The sequence below is a fragment of the Vidua macroura genome, chromosome 7, assembly GCF_024509145.1.
Source record: "Vidua macroura isolate BioBank_ID:100142 chromosome 7, ASM2450914v1, whole genome shotgun sequence".
In the NCBI taxonomy this organism is placed as follows: Eukaryota; Metazoa; Chordata; class Aves; order Passeriformes; family Viduidae; genus Vidua; species Vidua macroura.
Genome location: NC_071577.1, coordinates 40,615,308 through 40,635,033, shown reverse-complemented (window position 1 = coordinate 40,635,033; position 19,726 = coordinate 40,615,308). Strand labels below are relative to the sequence as shown.

Sequence of the window (19,726 nt, the reverse complement as noted above, 5' to 3'; positions counted from 1 at the left end):
TGTTTGGTCATTTCCAATAGAAGATGACATGTTTGATGTGTGCTTCTTCTGTGATTATAAAGAGCTGGCTCTTTGCCATTTTTCACTCATTCCTCTTACAAAGAGAGAAAGTATCTGAATAGATGATGATTATTGAAAAGGGAGCAGGGGGGTTGGGTTTTGCTTGTATTTTTTTTTTTAAATACCAATTTCATAATGGTCAAACTGAAAAAGGCTTAGCTGGCTTGCTGCAAGCAAAGGAAGCAATTAATGCTTGCTGTGTTTTTTAATTTCTCCATAACAAATACATGACACAATATAACGTTCTCATGTGCTGCTCTTGTAGCACATTATACATGTAATGGCCAGAATGTATGGAAATAAATAATAGAATATGGAAATAAGGTAAATTTATTTGTCCTGGTCTTATTTCAACAGCACCTCCCCACCAGAATTCACAGCTAGAAGATACCAGAAAATTGGTTTGATCTGATAAGATCAAAAGATGAAGCTGGAAGAAGCTTTTTCTGTTTATTTAAAATAAAGGCCAGCTTCCATATGGCTCTTGTTGCCCCTGCTCTTTGCCAAGGCTTTTCACTGAGGAAACATGACTGCAGCACATGAGCACTAATGCACAGACAAGAGGGGAATGCTCAGATGCACATGAGAAAGTGGTATGTCCCCTCCAAACACATTCCAGGGTCTTACTAGAAAAAACAGCTGGACTACAAAGAGGAGGAGGAGCAGGAATTCCCATACCTTCCAATTGCCTGCAGAAAGGTTCTGGAGTGATCCTGCAGAGCCCTCCAGAGTGGCTGGGTTGGAGCTCTCTGCCAGGAGTGTCAGGTATGGCTTCACCACCGATGGGTGCCAGAGCATCTCCACCCCTTTAGGAGACTTGGAAAATCCAGGGATAGGGCCAACTCCATCCCACTGAGAAAGGAATGCAGATTTGTAACTGGACAAAACCTCTGTATTTTCATTCAATGTAGGGTTGTTTTTGACAAGCTATGTCCTCCCCCACCATGAGCCAAACCCCCTCTGAGGTATTTGCAGTACATTGAAAATACAAACCTGATCCTCCTGGGAAGCTTTTTTTTTCTTCTTCTTTTTCTTCCCCCAGCAGCTTGGCTCTGAGTCTTTGCTGGGTGACTCTTTTCCCAACAAGTCATCCAGTTCATTGATTCCCAGCAGCCGTGCCTGAGGTACCTCCAGTTCCAAGCGGTAGGAAAGGTTCCTCAAGGTGCACACGCAATTCTCCACTGTCTGAACCAAACCAGAGAGACACCATGAGTTCTTCCTCATACAGACACAAACGAAACCAAACCAGCTCAGTAGAGAAGAAAAGGCAGTGGGAGCACAAGTGCTAAACTCTAATGCTGGGCCTTGGGCTGTGTTGTGGCTGCTTCTCTGCAATCTCTCTCAAATCTGACAATATTTATAAGAGTGATCTCTGCTATAGTGGCTTATTCTTTAGTATTCTGAAAATGAAGAACAAAAGAACTTATTTCTGTTTTATTAAGAAACAGATACTGCAGCACTGCTGAAAACAAGAGGTGACTCTGTGTTACACAGCTGAATTTGGCTGTGCCTCAGTGCCTCAGTAACCTGGGGCTGGGAGTGATGCCAGTTGAGCTGAGGACATCATCATGCTCAGCTGAGCTATACAAAGCCCCAAAGATCAGACACACAGGTTAGCACTAGAATATCTGTAGAGGAGACATGCACACACCTTGCTGTCATAATCTGAGGTGTTCACACAGGTGTGGATCACATAGAGCAGTGAATCGACCAGTCCTTCGCAGGACCTCATCTGCTTTCGCGCCTCTTCCCCAGCGGAGCTCAGGTTCCTGAAAGTTGGAATGACAAAGGAACACGGTGTATGCAAGGACAGACTGACAATCACTTATTAGACAGTCTGCAGAAGGTTTTTATGCATCTGATTAGTAACTGGTTAGCAATGCTTAGTGACTAACTTGTTAATTTTCATATTTTTCTATTAGGAAAAAAAGGACAATTGGTAAAGCTGTCTACATGATGGAACTCTGTAATTTATAGACTAAAACAATTACTTTGTCTTTAAAATTGCAATACAAGAAAGACCTGCTGGATAACATGATTACTCTTTAAAAGGGAGTATTCTAGAAGAGCAAATACCTCAGGCATCCTGTTGTATTACGCAGAACAAGGGAAGTCTGAAATTTAATTTTATGATCGTCATCGAAGGAGGAGCTGTTCCATCCCGAGTGGGGCACTATCACAGTGTTTGTCAGCGTGGACAGAGCATCTCTAATGATTGTCATCTTCACGGCATCACACGAAGACAAGTTCCAGAGAACCCCTTAGAAGACATTTCCAGAGCAGAAAAGTCAGCAGAGACTTGGCAAACAAACATGAAGCAGCACTGACAACTTAAAAGACATTACTTTAAATATGTGATATGATTCTAGAGGAGGCAGAATGTGGAGAGCCAACATCCAAAAAGGAGGAAAGCAAGGTGAACAAAGTGAATAGTGGAGGAGGGCATGGCTTTGGTTTAGGTTTTTTCCCAACGATAAGGATGGTCTGCCCTGACATTCCTGCTACCTCGCACCATATACCAGGGATGTCAGGTACTGAGGAGCAGAGCTGGACGTACAAGAAGGGATGTAAAACTCCTACGGAAACTTTCTTCCTGGGAACAACAGCAACAAGTCCAGAGCATGTCCCATCCATCCATGGAACTGCTACCCATCTTTTATCCTCAGGCTGAAATCCCTAGTCCCCTGCCTGGCAAAGTCTCCACACAAGACATTCAGATACAGAATTATGAAATCTGATGTAAATTATCAGCAGAACTGTATATACAAATAACTTGCTGAACACAGCATTGAATCTTCTTTTTTTATCATGAAACATAGCTTAAATACTTTTTCTGAAGAAGTCATCCTTGATTGTAATTCAGATTAAATACCATACACATTAACATAGTTTGGATCCATCTTATGAATTCTGCAAGATCTTATTTAAAACTGTTGTCAAGAAAAGATAAAAAAAGCCCATAATAAAACAAATGTTCCGAATCAATAAAGAAATACCTGCTGTGTATGCAGGAGACTCATATGAGGGAAAATTCACCCTAAGTAGAGCTTTAGTGCAACTACCTCAGCATTCACTTCTCCCAATGACTCTATACTCTGTGCTGTTTTAACTGATCAAGATAAGTGTTCAGAAAAATACCTTGCATTATGGCTCTCTGCTAATTTCCCTTCCAAGCTTACCTGTCACCAGCTCTTTGACCTCAGCATCGACTGACTTCCTCAGCAGCCGCAGAAGGGCAGGTATCCCTCCCACGTTCTTCATGGCTATTTTGTTCTCATCAGTAGACTTTCCATAAACAAGATTCCTCAGCGCACCACAGGCATTCTTCTGAACCTCCAGGACTCTGTGATCCAGGAGATCCACCAGGTGCTTGATACCTCCTAGCCTACAGACCTGGAAAGTGGAATGTCAGGATCATCAGCACCCACTGATCTTACCCACCTCACTCCAGAGATGTTAAAGGCTTTTGTTCTTATGAGAACAGTACTTCCCATTCTACTTCCAAAAGAAACAGCTGCTGAACCTTATTGACTTGATTGCTACACAGGACTGAACCTCTCCCTCCACCCACTGCAACGGCTGAAGGTCATTTTTTCAGACACTTGTTGTGTTCAGAGAATTGTTACTGCATCAGTTTTGTTTCCAGTTTTAAAAGTAATTTCCTATACCCCAGAGTATCTTTTTAGGGAATATTGGAAATAAGAGCTGATTATCACTGTGATGGTCACCAGATCATCAAAACCACTTTTCATCTCCCAGCAACAGTGAATTATGTGAGCTATCTTCTTACAAAAGTTGCACCAACATTTTATTAACATAAATAAAATTTATACTGAAAATAACATCTAGCACACACACACATAGCATGCAAATGAAAAGGCAAATTCCCTCAAATCAACAGCTCACAGCTGCTTCACAAAAACAGCAGGTCTTCGAATGCAAAGTTTCAAGAGATTTCAATAATAATCTGAATGTTCACTCACATGTATTCTGCCCCCACATCACAATGGCATAAACAGTTTCCTCCATGTTTCTCTAGGGTTGGGCTCCTTTCCTTTGCCTGGAAGCTCACTCATTCCCTATGTTGCCTTAAAACACCTTGATAAAAACCAGTGAAAGCGTTCCAGAGCTCCTGGTTGCTCTAGTCTCCAGTCACCAACAGGTTACACACAGACAGGCTCTGGCAAACCTACTGTAGAGCTCTGCTGGATGACACAACTCTAAGGTAAAAGATTTCCACAGAATTTCCATGCAGCTCTTACGACAAGAAGAATCTGAGTGTGTATAATTAGCTCTAACAAGCTAATTACAACCCCCCAGGCGCTTCAATATTAGCACAGGATCACAGGAAGGTCCAAAATACTGTGTCATGATGAAAAAAAAGGGAAGAGCAAGAGGCCTGGTTTTCCTGGTACCGGTGCCCTGGAAGAGCAGCACAAGCAGCACCTACCTCTGTTTTCACCTTGTTATCCCCAAAGCAGAGGTGCTGCAGATAGGCAGCTGCGTTGGCCTGCACCGACGGGAACTGGTGCTGGAGCATGTGAATGACCTCGGGCAGCTCTGGATCTCGCCACGCAAACTCCCTTCAGCGGAGAGCACACGGAGAGAAGGCATTATTCACAAAGGATGGGGATTTACTAAGGACAAGTACTGGAGCATCTGAATAGCTTTCCAACAATTCTGTTTTGTTCTGGAGTAAGAGGGCTAGAAGGAAACCCAGGTATAATGGGATAGCAGTGGGTCACATCACCTTTTAGTCTTCCAACTGGAAAAGGACACTATATCCAGTGTGCTTCAGTTGGCTTATGGACCACACAAATAATCACTAAAGTAACACCAACCAAACATTTCAATCTACCAAAAATCTCCCAGAAGTTAAATATATAATGCAAAATATACCCCCTCAACAGTGCTTCTTAGGGGCATCCTTTCTGCACAACATTTTTCTTTTGGTGCTTAATGTTCTCCGTAGGCATAAGCCAATTATACCTCAACAAAACCTGCACATCCTGAAGTGTTATTGTCAGCATCAGATGCAGGATATTTGCTTGATTTGAGTTATTCAGGGATTGTAAATTTAAAATCATTAAATAATATCTTCTTCATCAAACCACAATGCTTTTGTGCAGACCAATCCTGGAAAAGTCATGAAACATGACCAGTTTGCAGATTCAGAAACATAGTAATTAATATTTGCTGGGCCATTTGCCTTCTGTAAAAGAGAACTGGGCGGGGATAAAGTAGTGTCTTAAGTTTTCTCAGGCTCAAAAATCCAAGTAAACAAAACACTAAAAGAAACCCCAAACCAAACTCTCACTCTCATTCCAGAGTGGTGCCTCCTAACAGCCCACTCTGAGGTGTGCAACATGCTCCCCTGCCACAGCCTGATATGCACATCAGGAACTGGAACAGATTAAATGTAAGGTAAAAGCTATTCCTCTGTAACAATTATTCCTCTCTAACAAGCTAAGAAGGTGCAGCAGCAGTGACAGCTGAGTCAGAGCTTCTTTAAAGTTCCTTGCTATGAATGGGAAGCATCCCTGCTATAAGTAACTCTTCTTGCCACCATACCAGAGCAGGCAGCCTCCAACCTTTACTACCTAGAGCTAAGATTATCCTATTAACATCATTTGGACGAATGCGCCATTCAATTAAATGAAACTAATTCGGTCTCTCAATATCTATTAAAAAATTAAGTATATCAACTTCCACTAATAAACAGAATAACAAAATCCATTAAAGCAGCATTTTCATTGCCGAGATGACAGGACTGGCCCAGACTAGATAACTGCCTGGTGCTGTGAGCCTGCTGTAGGGGAGGCAGCAGGAGTGCAGCAAAAAGCTCCAGTCTCACCATCTCTGCTTGAGGTTTCCTTGGTGCCCAACATGTCCCTAGGACAGCCCTGGAGGTACAGCTCAGCCCAGCTCCTCCAGGATGAGCTGGTTTCTCAGTGAACCAGCAATCTGAGGAGGGACTGAACTTCCTACTAATTCTAAATCCACACCGAATATACACAAAAGTCCTTCCAAGCTGTGCACGGCCTGGGCTTTGATACTCCCAGGTTAAAGACAAGGTTTTAGTGCACAGTGTCTAGAGTAAATGACAACAACGATACTACACTTGTCACAGGCTCACACTGTGCACAGACATCTGCAACATCAAACCAGTAATTATTGCAGAAATATGTGTGTTCACTTTCAAAATGGCACATTTATAAATAGTTTTAACACTTACTTTGTTTTGAAATTTAAGCAAGCTGTTCATAAAAAATTCATTGAAATAAATTAGATCTGTCCTTTTGAATTTTCAAGCCCCAATTCCCATTCATAGAAAGAGAAATCTCACTACAGTGTTACAGGTTACTAAAAAATATTTTAACTAATCCAGTCAAATCTCATCAAAATTGTGTTCCCTGTAATAACTTCTCCATAAAAGCAATCATGAAAGAAAAATGTAATAATAAAATGCATAACAGCTGTTTTTTCTCACTGCAAGAAGCAGCCTGCGTTACTGTTTAGAATAAAGGTGGAGGTGCGAGTGTTTCAGTGAGCCCGGCAGCCGGGCCCAGCGCCGCAGGTGCGAGGGAAGGCTGTGCCCTGGCGCAGCGCGGGCCCTGGCGGGGGGCACTTGCCTGGGGTCCTTGTGGATGCTGTCGATGGAGGGCGAGCGCGTGGTGCCGCCGTCGGGCGCGGGGTGCAGGCGGCCGTAGCTGGGCTCGGGCAGCCGGAACGGCACCGCCCGCAGGGGCTCCGCCAGCGCGGCCGCCGCGGGCAGCCCGTAGGTGTTTCTTTGGTATGTGAGGGTGCTACGCTGGCTGGAGGATCGCTGCAGGTTTCCCATGCCTAGGATAAAACAGTGTCAAAACCAACCAGGTTACAAGTGCCTGCTGAAGAGAAGGGGCGACACCTACTTAACAGTGCAAGCAAAAAAAAAACATCAGTCTTGAAAATGTCTACTGTGCTCCATGTTGCAAGCTGATGTCAGATTTCATGGAGCAATTCCTCAGTGTCCCATGGAAATGGAGAGGTTAGTTACAGAATGAAAGGTTTGCTGGAATCAGACTCATGCCTCGCCTTCCCTCAACAAGTATTTAAAGTAGGAAATGCATCCCATGCCAACAAGCAGAAATCTGGGTGCAAAGTTCATATTGTTTATATGATATTTTGCTTTTCCTAACTACACGTACACTTTCCCTGACAAAAGGTAACACGTGGATCATTGCAAAGATGAAGCTGTGTCGTTTGGGAACAAAAACATGCGTCTTCCTATGTGAACAGAGCTATTGTGATGGCTCTTGCTCTTCCAAGGAAAGTGGTATTAAGTACACAAGTAAATAAAGAATCCCAGTTTCTAGTTATATTTCTTCATTGGCACATCCTGACAAACTCCATTTATTCTAGGTTGTGGAAGGCAGGAGAATTGCAAAAACTGGTTCCTCCTTCAGCACTATTCTACTGGCTTTGCAGTTACATTAGCAAACATTAAAAAGGCATTTTCAAGTGTGTGAAAACATGGCATATGAATCAAACAGTTCTCTAGAAATACTTCTAGAGAGTTACTTAACTAAATCACTCTAATATTTTGAGAGTTTTTGGAACCACTATACAAATTATTAATCAACCTTAAAGAAGTAACTGAATTGCAACATGCATGATATTTCTCTCTACACAAAATAAATCCTAATACTAATCTAATGCCTATGCTCTTCATAATACATGAGTGCCACTTCTATGAGATACTAGAGGAATATTTCGGTTTCAATGGACAATCCTCAGCTGTAGCATTTACCATTATGCTTTGTTGAGAAGTTTGATAAAACAGTATTTTTACTGTGAAAGATGCGGTAGGGAATTTTAGTGGAAAGCTCTTGTTTTTCTGTATTGATGAATGAAAAAAACCCATGAACCAACTCAATTCTTAAGAGAGAGATGCACAGAGAATGCAAGAGAGGAAGCAATAAATTCTGTGTGCCATGAATACACTTATCTGGGATGTACCCGTGCATGTGCTATCAAACAGAAAACACTCTGACCCCAGGCTGACAGTGATGTACGGCCCCAAGCATTCCCTGCAAACATCACAAGAGCCTTTTAATTCCTGCAGGTTATTTTAAGTCCTTCAAACCTAGCTTGTGTCTCTATTAATTGATACCCTCTAGCTCTTCCTTGCGCACTGGCCTTCCGTGTGTCCCCCCTGCTCCCCACGCCCCGTGCCCCGGAACAGCCGGCTCGGACGGAGCCGAGGCCGTCACCCACCGGAGCCGGTGCGGAACAGGGCGGCCTGGGAGCCGTGGTGCAGCTCGATGGTGCCGTGGTTGGGGCTGCGGTACACGGGGCTGTAGAACGTCCTGCCCTCGTAGATGGGCGTGATGTGCATGTCCGGGGACACCGCCGAGCGCAGCTCCTGCCCCAGCTGGCTGTGCTGGCTCGCGTACGAACTCCTCAGGCCTGCAACCAAGCACAGCGACACGCCTGTGTGGCCCATCTTCAGCAAAGCAACAGAGCTGTCAGGATTGAATCTTTCGTCCTTTAGCCAAGAAAAGGTGTTGTTTAAACCTGCCAGTTACAAAGACTTATTCATTACATTTTTTCCATTATTAAATGGTCCATACTGAAAGGCTCGCTGACAAAGCAGCATTTCCTTGACCAAAAGTTTTGTCCGTACACTAACAGCTTGAAAATTCCTGACTTAATTTTTTTGGTATCATTTACAGTCTAAACCACAGAGACTAAAAGCTGAGTCAGCATGCACAGATTCAGCAATAACAGGGAAAGTATGGACCTGACAGAAATCCTGTCATAACAGAGGGCACAGCCTAAAGGGGTTGTTATCCTGAAACTGAAACAGTCTGTAGCAGTAAGAGCAAACATCTGCTTGATAGTGGCAGCAGAAATGTAAGCACATGGAGAAAAATCCTTATAAAGGTTTAAATAGCCCATGATGTGAGTATATATAAATAGCTATGCTGCAGCTGGATTAGTATTTTTCACCTTGCTATATATTTAATATTTCATATAAGATGTATACACCTTTGTCAATTTCAGCATTACCACTGTAGGCACTAAAGCTTTGGCAGTTATCAAAGCAGCAGAATATGTGAAATGAGCTGTGCAAGGATGATGAAATGATGGAGATTACAGAACAGCTTCAAAAGTACAATGGAGTAGTGATGTGTAACCAAATGTGTCCTTCATCTGTGTATTCTGCCCCCTCAAAATCCCAGACCTACTCTGCCACAGCGTCTGCAAGGAAGGCTTTGGGCCATCACTAAGAAAACACAACTACAGATGGTGAGAACAGAAGAACTTGAGCAGGCAAAGAGGGCAGCAGGGCCTTTTCCACCAAACTCATTCCCAACCCCTTATCAAACTGGCATATTATTAAGTCTGGCAAACAGAGGTGAGGGAGAAGACACATTTTTATCTTTTACTGAGGAATGAGAGCATTTTGGAGTTTCCTGCACTATAATGGTTCAAAAGAAAAATTGACATCTATTTCAAAGGGCACACAGTCTAAATGGAAAATCACCTTGTCTGTGTTCATTCAGACGAAGGTCAGAACAGAATCAGTAACACACAAAATTTAAAATGTAAAGTAACTGCATATTAACAAGAACTACCTCTCAGATGAATAGATTCTACTTTTTAGCGCTCTATTTTGAGCTAGTATTAACATGGTTACCCTGTATTTGACTTGAAGTATGAGATAGTCTAGAAATATCAGTTGAAAAAAACCATAATATTCAGTGGTAATAAATTATATATTTTAGGAAAGAACTAGACATAAAATTAGTTCCAGGCTAGTATGCTTTACTTTATGTTTAGCCTGCACACACATTTAAACATACTTTATTTCTGAAAATGCAGACATGCCTCTGTAATACTTAGAATTTAATTTAGCAACTTAAATCATAGGATTTAATTCAATGCATGGCCAGCAATTAATAATCATAAAGCCAGTATTCATGAAGAACTTGTGATTGACACATCAGTGTTTACAACTGACCTGACACTAGCACTGCAGTTGTGCCCCAGTGCTACAGCGTTTCATCCACAACAGCAGGGCTGCATTCTGGGTTTTCTACAGCTGTGGTCTGTGCCCATTACTCACCCGTGAGGCTATCTGGCCGTGGGGGGACCATTCTCTCATAGATATCGTACTGCTGTCCATACTGTTCCATGTCATGAATTGTCCTCTGCAGCGTTGTCCCCAGGTGCTGTGGAACTGCCGTCATGCCCGAGCGCTTCGGGGAAGAGGATCCCAGCTGAGTTTGGGATGGAGAAGCCACTCTGGTTTGCACATCAGTAAGGGCAAGAGGAGAGCCGACTCTGCCCGCTGTGTGGTACGGGGCAGCGCCGCTGCCGGGGTTGGCCTGCCGGGAGGTGAGCGAGCCGACGCGGCGCACGGCCGAGGGGGAGGCAGGTCTGTGCGCGGCGTACGGGGAGCCCGCCCGCTGCACGGGCAGGGTGGTGGATGAGTACGCGTGGGAGGGCAGGGATCTCTGCTCAGCCACGCTGGGAGAGCCGTACCCGCTCCCCAGAGATGTCCGCAGCGACCCCCGCGACGGGGACATGCTCGTGCTGACCACGTAGGAGGGAGACTGTGCTCTGGATGGCACCGAACTGACCCGTCTCATCACACGATTGGTAGCGGTGTTTGCTGAAGGCTGTTGAAAATCAAGAACATTTATGAGTTTTATCATTTAGGTCACAGAGTGGATATTGTTCTCCTGTAAGATGGAGAAGTCTGCGGGAAATGCACGCAACTTCATGGTATATACAGGCAGCTGGAGTGTACCTTTTACCCTAAAACTAATTCCTTCATGTTTCCCTGTAACTTTTTTCTAACCAATGCTTCTTAGTATATAAAATGACAATTTAACATTAAAAACCCACCTGCTTCCCATTCTCATTTGGCTTGCTATGTTAATCTTCACCTATGTTAATCTTCCTTCCTCACTACTCAACCACTCTGGAAACTCAGGAACTGTAATGCAAAGAGTTCTGGTATAATCCAGAAATATTCTAACATTTACTGTCTTACTATCACTCCATTGGCCGAAAAAGGAGGGAAAAGCTAGAAACCATAGAATGTACAGGAATACAAGTAGCATCTTCCTTTAAGAACTATGCTTACATACAGGCTAACTTCTTGGAAGGTTTTCCCCATTTCACAATGAACTTTGAGTGAGTGATACTTTCTTGATATGATAATAGCAGTGTACTGTGGAGTCAGGAGTGCTACTTCACTTCAGCTCCTGTGAATGACCCAGATCACATGTGCTGATCCCAGCAAAGGAGTCTCTGCAGCAAGCCATTCCTGCTTTGTAACCAGTGAAAGCACTAAACAAAAACTGATTTTGTGACATTAAATCCAACCCATACAAAGCAGGGCCCAGCTATACAGCTGCTGTCTCTAAACCCTGTTGGAGCCCGTGCACAGCCAGAGGTGCACAGTGCACTGGTCAGAGTACCTGGACTGACGTCTGCCCCTCGGCGCGTGAGCTCCTCACCACATCATGGTTGTTCAGGGGTCCACCAAGGGAATGCTGCTGCCTGATCTCTGACTTGTTCACGTTTTGGCTGTTATGGAAACTGCTTATTTCCTGGTAACCACTGTCAGAATAAGAATTCATTTGTGTTGAACTTCTTGAGTTACCTACGGACCCTGTAAATATGAAGCCAGCATAAGAATAAAATCATCTAACAAATTCACCAAATATTATATAACTTTATTATTTGTTGCATTCATAACTGTATTATGTTTTTTATACTGTCAATACAGAAATATATTCTAATATTTACAATGCACACAACAGACCCTCACTTTCATGGAGAGATGTCTGCTCTGGTGAGTAGAGAGTCCCTTGCTCTGCTTCTGTCCTAATATCATAGGCATTGGTGTGAACACCCTCTGACACCTGGGGTTTGCTTACACTGGTGGGCGGAGGATCTGAAAGAATAAATTATTTAGATAAATCCAGTGTTTCATATGCAAGTTTCCTGAAAACTCAATAATGATCATTTTCTCATACATACTAATGAAGGACTTACACCAAACAGAATCAGTTTACTGACAGACAGGCATCATCTCCCAAACACAATGAACAGAATGTTAATATAAATCTCTGAGAATTTTGTTACCTGAAAGTTTTGATGTAGCTCTACAACTCTAATTTTTCATATATATGTTCCAACCTATTTATTGAAAAATTAATTGATTATCTAGTACACTCTGAAGAATAGAAACACTGTGTAACTGTGATGCAGTGCCCAGTGGATAGCTACTCTTGTCTTAAGGGCCTGCAATCAATACCTCCAGATGTAAAAGGCTGCACTGAATTTTATCCCTGTTTGTGTACTATGAACAGTGGTTGCTGCAAATTTCTATACATTTTTTTTACTTGGTAAACTAATATCTAAATATTTGCCTCTTAATCTAACTTCAGTTCCAAGAATGTCAGCTGAACTGTACAGACAAATGACAGTGTTGTAAGGAAAAGCAAAGGAGGCACAGCAATGCTCTTATGAAGAAAGGAAAAAGTGAAAGAGTCTGGAAAAAAAGGACAAAGATGAGGATACTGAATCAACATTATTTTAACAGAAACATTAAGCATTCAGTTATCATATTAAGCAGGCAGCAGAGATGCAGTACAGAACCACAGAACAGTTCAGATTGGAAAAGCCCTCTGAGACCATCGAGCCCAGCTGCTCCCCCAGCACAAGGCCAGCACTGCCCCATGATCCCAAAGTGACACATCCACACGGATTTTAAATCCCTCCAGAGATGGGGACCCCACCCTGTCCTGGGCAGCTGTGCCAGGGCTGGACAGCCCTTCCATGAAGAATTTTCCAATATCCAAGCTAAACCTCTCTGAGGAAGCAGAGTAGACAATGGAGGTCATGTTTAAAGGTAACACCTGAAATGTAAATTCTTGCTGCAGGAATCCATGAAAGAGCCTGGGTCAAATCCAACGGGAACGTGGCAAGGAGCACCAGCCCAGCCCCAAGGACTGCTTGGTGCCAGAAGCTGTGGGCTCTGGGCAGTGATGGCTGATGCACAGAAATACTCTGGCTTTTACCAGCGGCTGCACACAAAATGCTGGTGTCTCACCACCTGCATAACGAGCCATAAGGAACGTTCATACTAAAAATGTTACTCAGCAATTGCTATTATGAAGAACACTTGAACACTAGTCAGATTTTTAAAAAAACAATAAATCCTAGAAATCCTAGGCAGTTAGCAGTTATTTACCAGTAGTACATTCTTAGGTCAAAACTAGCTTGTAACCTTTGAGCTAGTTATTTTACTAGAATAGGAGTATTATGACCAAATTTAATTAAGATTTAATAAGAAGTGTTACTACACTTCCATTAGTTTAATCATTAGTGTGCCTAGAAATGATCCAGAGAACCAACACTGCCAGAACTGACTTCACAGCCTGTTACACCAGCTCAACACCAGATGGAAACAGCCACCAGTGGGTGTTCCATGTTCTTCGGAATAAAACACTTGGAGGACTTGGACATTTACATTAGGATTATATCCAACTGCAATACTTTAATCTTCAATCTTTTTGTTCATCTAATACAAGACCCTATTATCTCAGTTACTGGATATTACATGATACTAAATCAATGTCAAACTGACAATCAGTTTGGGGAGAGACACAAGAAGAATAAGGTCCAATTGTGCTGTTCAGTGCAGATGTTCCCAGGACAGAGGTTTGAGCCCAATCTCGCTCCCATCACACACTGCCCACCAGGCCAAAGCCTTCATAGGGCTAAAAAGTAAAGATTGTTTAGGCTGTTTAACAAAGGCAAGAATGCACAATAAAATGAATTGTTTTCTATCTGACTCCACTACCATAAAACAGGAGGAATGCCCTGAATAAAATAATACCCTTCTTATAAATGGCTGATCTAATATTCTATTTATAAGCATCTGCAAAACAACATCACTTTATATTTCTGTGAAAAATTCTGTATAATTCTACCGATGCAGAAAGCAATTACAGCTACAGTCACATCTTATCATCCACTGATGCTTCTGACATAAACCACTACCTACAGTCACAGAAAAGGTGATTTAAAGCAGTAGTTTAATCCATCTTTAACTTCAGTATTTTCAGATTAGAGTTCATAAAGCAACTAGTGACACATCTACAAAACAAAGATTCATGGTGAATTGGGGAATAAAAACTTATAATCAAACCACAATCACAGCATAAATGTAAATGGGAAATGAAATGTAGATCAAGAACTTCTAGGCAAGAAATAGGGTTTTTTTTTCCAGCATGCCCACTTCTGAGCAATTACTTCAGGAATGGCTACTTTGAATATAGAGATGTACACAATACACATCTAGGTTTGCATTAACACATAGAACATTGAAACAGAAGTAGGATTTGTGGCCCTGTAAGTGACTGCTTAGCAGGGAGATGGACATGAGATTTCTAAAGAAAAATACACAAATGTGAAGGGAGAATTAAAGAACAAAATAAAAACATGAGCTGGATGAAAGAAGGAAAGAAAAGGAAAAGGAAAAGGAAAAGGAAAAGGAAAAGGAAAAGGAAAAGGAAAAGGAAAAGGAAAAGGAAAAGGAAAAGGAAAAGGAAAAGGAAAAGGAAAAGGAAAAGGAAAAGGAAAAAAAAATAATAGAAGGTCAAGGAGAAAAGTGATTAAGTTATGGGGAAATCAGAAGAGGAAATAAAGCAGTGGAATGCAACTGGCCGAAATAAATAAGTAAAACAACACCTGAGAGCTCTCAGTGGGAATCTGTACCAGGTGTGAAATGTCATTGGGATATTATAGAGCAAGGGGAAACAATGTGATTTAAAAAATTACCAACAAACAAAACCCACAAATCCAACATTCACATTGAAAAAATATGTAAGACTTGTTTCTCAGTTACTTGAAAAAACAAATTTGATTTTTGTTTAAAACCACTGCTGAAAGAATACCTGAAAAGCACCACCATGACTAGCAAAAGTTAAACGGCAGTGCAAGTAGGCTGTTGAGAATATTAGCTTTAAAATAAAGGAAAAAAGCTAACATGTGCCTCACCTCAGCTGCAGCAACAGAAACCATAAAATACAATTATGCACAAGTTTAATAGCTTAATCTCCACATAAAACAAAGCCCAGGAATGGCATATAAAGTAATCCCAACGATGGTAATTATGAATATGCTTGATTGAGCAAGCGGCAGCAGGCAGGGTCCCTGTGCAGCAGCCACACAGCACCCTGCACAAGTGGGACGGGAAGGCTCTGCAGAACGGGCTTCATGCAACTCTCACCCTACAATGCCAGCTGCTCTGGGATCGTGCTGGGCCATTTTGGCCAGCATGACAAGAGCACACGGTCACCCAGCACAACAAGTGACTTGCAGAAGCCCCTGTCCATGCCTGTCCTGCAGTGGCTCCTGCAGTGCCCCCATCACTCCAGAGCCCGTGGTGTTCAGAGAGCGACTCCGCAATGTCAAACATCAACTGATGCACACAACCTGTCAGAGCTCTGTGCTCTGGCTGTCCGGGCCAGCAGGGATTATTCCAATGGACAGGGAATGCCACCTTGAAGATACAGTCCTACCCTCTCCCCCAGTATAACCAGGAGCAGATGTGGCAGTACACGAAAAATGCTTATTTTGGAAAGAAAGTTCACACTATCTCAAGATACAAAAGTAGAAAAAGCACTCTCAGAAAAACCTCCACTTATTAGATATTTTCTCAGTTAAGTAAGAACATCTGTAAAAAGAAAAAAAAAGAGTTTTCAAGCTTAAAACATGCAGTATTGCTTCATGCTCCTTACCTGCCAGGGGGAAGACTCACAAGTAAATTTTATTTAATTGCAAGGAAGATCCAATACATGACAAGCCTTGTGTTAGAGTCACAGCTCACACAGAAATGCAAAGGCACAGAAAGATACAAGAAAAGTACTTGCAACTACGTATGAGTTCAAGCACCTTTTACAGTGACATAGAGAACACATGTGTCCCGTGTGTGACAAAGAAAACATCAATGTCATACTTTAGAAAAGACACTGGGAAAAGATATGTAGCATTGCTGCTTAATGTTCCATTTGTGTCAAAAAAAAGCAATGAATGCCAAGAAAATAAATCTACTTGGGCTTAAAGCAAATTGAACATAAAACAATACCTGAGGATCTCCAAGGAAATGACTTCTCAGTAGAGCTGTGGAAAGAAAAAAAATTATCACACAAATGAACCATGTGGTTAGTTTTGACTTTTTATTTTATTTTTAATTAATCATAGAAACCTTTACAAAACCTCCCAGCAGATAAAACTTAAATAGTCCATGTAAGTACCACTCTTCAGTGCTTTATACCTGACAAGCAAGCCACTGGCCATTGAGTTCAATTTTCTATTAGTCCGTGGGAATTATTCACTGTAACTCCCTGTACGCCACAGCACCAGGCAGCACAACCTGTCTGCAGCAGGACAGGTGAGAGCACACAAACTCCTGTTTAAGGTGTTATGCTGTCCACGACAGCCCACACCAGTGTGTGCCACCAGCAGCACTGCACAGCCCACAGACACCTGTGGAGCACCAGCACCAAACATTTTGTTCGGACAGCAGCAGTCACTGCTTGTGGCAGGGTCCAGCAAAGGAGGTTTGGGGATCACCACTTGAGAGCATCTGGCTTCTACATGTAAAGCAGTTCAAAAATCATAGGTCTGTTTCTGTTCATTTTTTCCCACTGTTTTTTCAGTTTCCAGTTTTCCAGAGAGAATTCTGATCCTTTGTACAGAACAAGTCCAACCACCCGACACACAGAGCTCCAACTCTGACAGTGAGGAGGTGACAGACGTCACACTGTCCAGGTTAAAAGATGCCTTCAGAGACAACTACTGCACAGACCGAGCAGGTGTCCGATACCAGTGTAAAACCCAACCTTCTCCTGCATTTTTCCAATACTGATTTTTTATCACACTACCTTCACCCTTTTGTCCCTCCACTGAGCCATGTGCTTTCCTGTGTTCACAGTAGTACTGATGCAGACAAATGCAGAATTCATCCACGTGTTATTAACATTACTCTGAATATTTTTATGGGAAAATGCATTTTCTAACTCTAAATATAAAATATCAAACTTTGAATAATACATCATTTTTCACAGTGATTATAAGCTACTGTTTTCCAAACAAAAAGCTCTTCAAAGGAAAAACAGGCAAGTCCATCAGATTTGATTGTGTCTAAATATCAGCATGAGACTGTGATTTTGGGTAAGATGTAGCAATTTCTAAATGACAATTTATTTTACTTCTTTCTACCACATCTACCGTTTACAAAAAACTAGCTCAGCCACATGAACAGTATGAGATACTTCTTTTCTAAAATGAAAATAACCATTTAGGAGCCTTTTTGGAAACAAAATATTTGTACAAAAGAGTGCTAAAAATACATGCTAGCACAAACTGAACTAGAGTTACAACGAGACTTCAAGTAAAAGGAGAATTCCACTGCAGACTTCACGTGTCTGAAAGTCAACCTCTGGCCTCAGAATTCTCATGCTACCTGAATACCAAGTTTTCTACTCTTTCCCTTTTGCTCTGCTCTTGAGACCTTTAGGAAACTCAGTACCTTACAATAAGGCAACATGGCTCTGTGTTGCTGGCAATGGTAACACACACACTGGATGCACACAAATACTTTATTGTCACAGATGCAAGGCTGTAACCCAGAGCACATCCCTGCCCAACATACCTGACTACTTAACCTTCCTTTACAGGTACAGCATGTAGGAGTGAAAAAGGCTGCTCTGACCGTGGGTCACAGGAAGTCAGCTGCTTCATCAACACTTCAACTGGTTAAGCATTTAACTTGACTCTTATTAAATAATTTTGGCACAAGTCTAGCAACATTGTCTACTGATATCATAATCTGATTTTGTCACCTCGCAGGTGCAGTGTTAAGGAAACAGCAAATCTGTCAGCTTTGAGCAGTAACTCCAGTGCATTTTGTCCCAGTGTTTAAAAGCCTCTGTGGTGACACACTGCAGGGCTCATGCCGAGCTGTTGCTAGAATTAGTCACAATGCTGTCTCTTCCTGACAGCAGCCTGTAATATATCCAGTGAGAGCCCACATGTGGCAAGCTGCACTTTGGAAAATGTTAATTTAGCCCACTACTATCCTTAAAAAAGAATTAGGTTAGTAGAGTAGAAATGCAGAAATATTCCTCTATCACAAACATAACAGCTTGGTATGACGTACAGTTTTCAATTAGAGAAGATAAAGACAAATATGACAGTAACACAAATATTTGGTAACTGGAGATGGAGCATGCATATGCAAATGCATATGCAAATGTGCTGAAATCCATTTATGCCTTCTTTTTTTTTTTTTTTTTAAACCTTTTGATGTTTTTCCTCACTTGTATTTTTAAGGATTTGGATTCGTTTGTTTGGTTTTTTCTATTTGAGGTTTTGATTAATTTGATTTTTTGTTGTTTGTTTATTTTTTGGTTTTGCCTCTTTCTTAATTTCACACCTTTTTCTTGCCATTTCACTGCTTTAGTTCAAAGCTATCTTAGATACAAAATTGAACCAGCTACCAATCTGGAAAAAGTAAAAATCTGATAAATGGAAAAGGCTTTGTATGAAAACATTTAGAGACAAAACACACTAAGGGTCACCAGCAATGCTTTACATTTTCATGTGGCAGCTCGCAAACCCTTTCCAGCTTTGAGTTTCCAGGTTAGAACAGGGGCCAGCAGCTCTCTCAGTGACATGGCTCTGCCACTCTGCTATGGCAGAAGGGGCTGGTGGAGGTCCCAGCTAGGTCTCAGCTTGCACCCGTGCACAGCACAGCAGGCCTTCAGCAGCAACAGTGACACTTAGGGAAATTGCAGATTTCTGATTTTGTTAAGCTCAATTGTGATCTCCAATTCCTCGACTGGACAAGTCAATTCCCAGTGCATCTTTTGCAGGTATTGCACAACATGAAACAGTTTAAGCCTATTATCTCTGCAAGTACTCCTTAAGGTGAAAAGTATTTCTCATTTAAACAGCACCACTTGAGAGAAAAGCAGTGATTTCCATCGCCTACCTTCCTGCTTGGCTATGCTGCTGCTGTCATCAAGAAAAGGCAACAGATGAAAAAATTAAGTACTATTTATTAAATATTTATAAAATGGTGAAAAGCTGTAAAAAGCTAAAAATATAATTCTGTAAAAAATGTACGTACTTCACGCATATTGCGGTGGTATTTCAGTTCCCTGCGTGGCTACGCCCCCGTCGGTGGAGCACATCCGCGCTGTGAGGCGCAGCAGCAAAGGGCTGCTCCCGGCGAGCCGGGCGCGCTGCCCACAGAGCTGCCAGCCACACGCCAGGACCCCACAGACTGAATGGGCCCTTTTACTTGTCCTTTAGCTTCCATTTGAAACATCTACAACACGTTTACAACTACATGCACCATACAGAAAACTTAGTGTAACCTTAAATGCTTAGTATAGGGGGATTTCTCTAATCAAATGCCATGTACTAAACTCCATAAACTTGTATTACACCTTAGAAGCAACTGGAAACCATGAAAAGCAGTATTTTGCTTTTCTTGTTGAGACAGGTAGGCAGACATTTTCACAAATATTTTAAGTAAATGAGGTAATTTTCAGTCTTCAACCTTTCTAACAGCTATCTTCTTGAATTC

At 42.1% G+C, this 19,726-nt stretch overlaps 1 protein-coding gene across 7 annotated transcripts in view; it reads right to left on the bottom strand.

Moving 5' to 3' along the window:
* PKP4 (plakophilin 4) overlaps positions 1-19,726 on the bottom strand; it is a 66,093-nt gene that overhangs the window by 7,900 nt on the left and 38,467 nt on the right. For 2 of the 7 annotated variants that reach the window (XM_053982315.1, XM_053982316.1), the window contains exons 4-15: positions 16,217-16,251; positions 11,882-12,013; positions 11,535-11,728; positions 10,172-10,727; positions 8,317-8,508; positions 6,689-6,903; positions 4,511-4,639; positions 3,240-3,453; positions 2,137-2,320; positions 1,712-1,829; positions 1,054-1,245; positions 739-912 (exon numbers count right to left, since the gene is read on the bottom strand). In XM_053982315.1, coding sequence (XP_053838290.1) covers positions 739-912; positions 1,054-1,245; positions 1,712-1,829; positions 2,137-2,320; positions 3,240-3,453; positions 4,511-4,639; positions 6,689-6,903; positions 8,317-8,508; positions 10,172-10,727; positions 11,535-11,728; positions 11,882-12,013; positions 16,217-16,251 — 2,335 coding nt within the window. Of the gene's footprint in view, positions 1-738; positions 913-1,053; positions 1,246-1,711; positions 1,830-2,136; positions 2,321-3,239; positions 3,454-4,510; positions 4,640-6,688; positions 6,904-8,316; positions 8,509-10,171; positions 10,728-10,956; positions 11,048-11,534; positions 11,729-11,881; positions 12,014-16,216; positions 16,252-19,726 lie in introns of those variants that run through there. The other 5 variants (XM_053982317.1, XM_053982318.1, XM_053982320.1 and 2 more) reach the window with 3 other exon arrangements.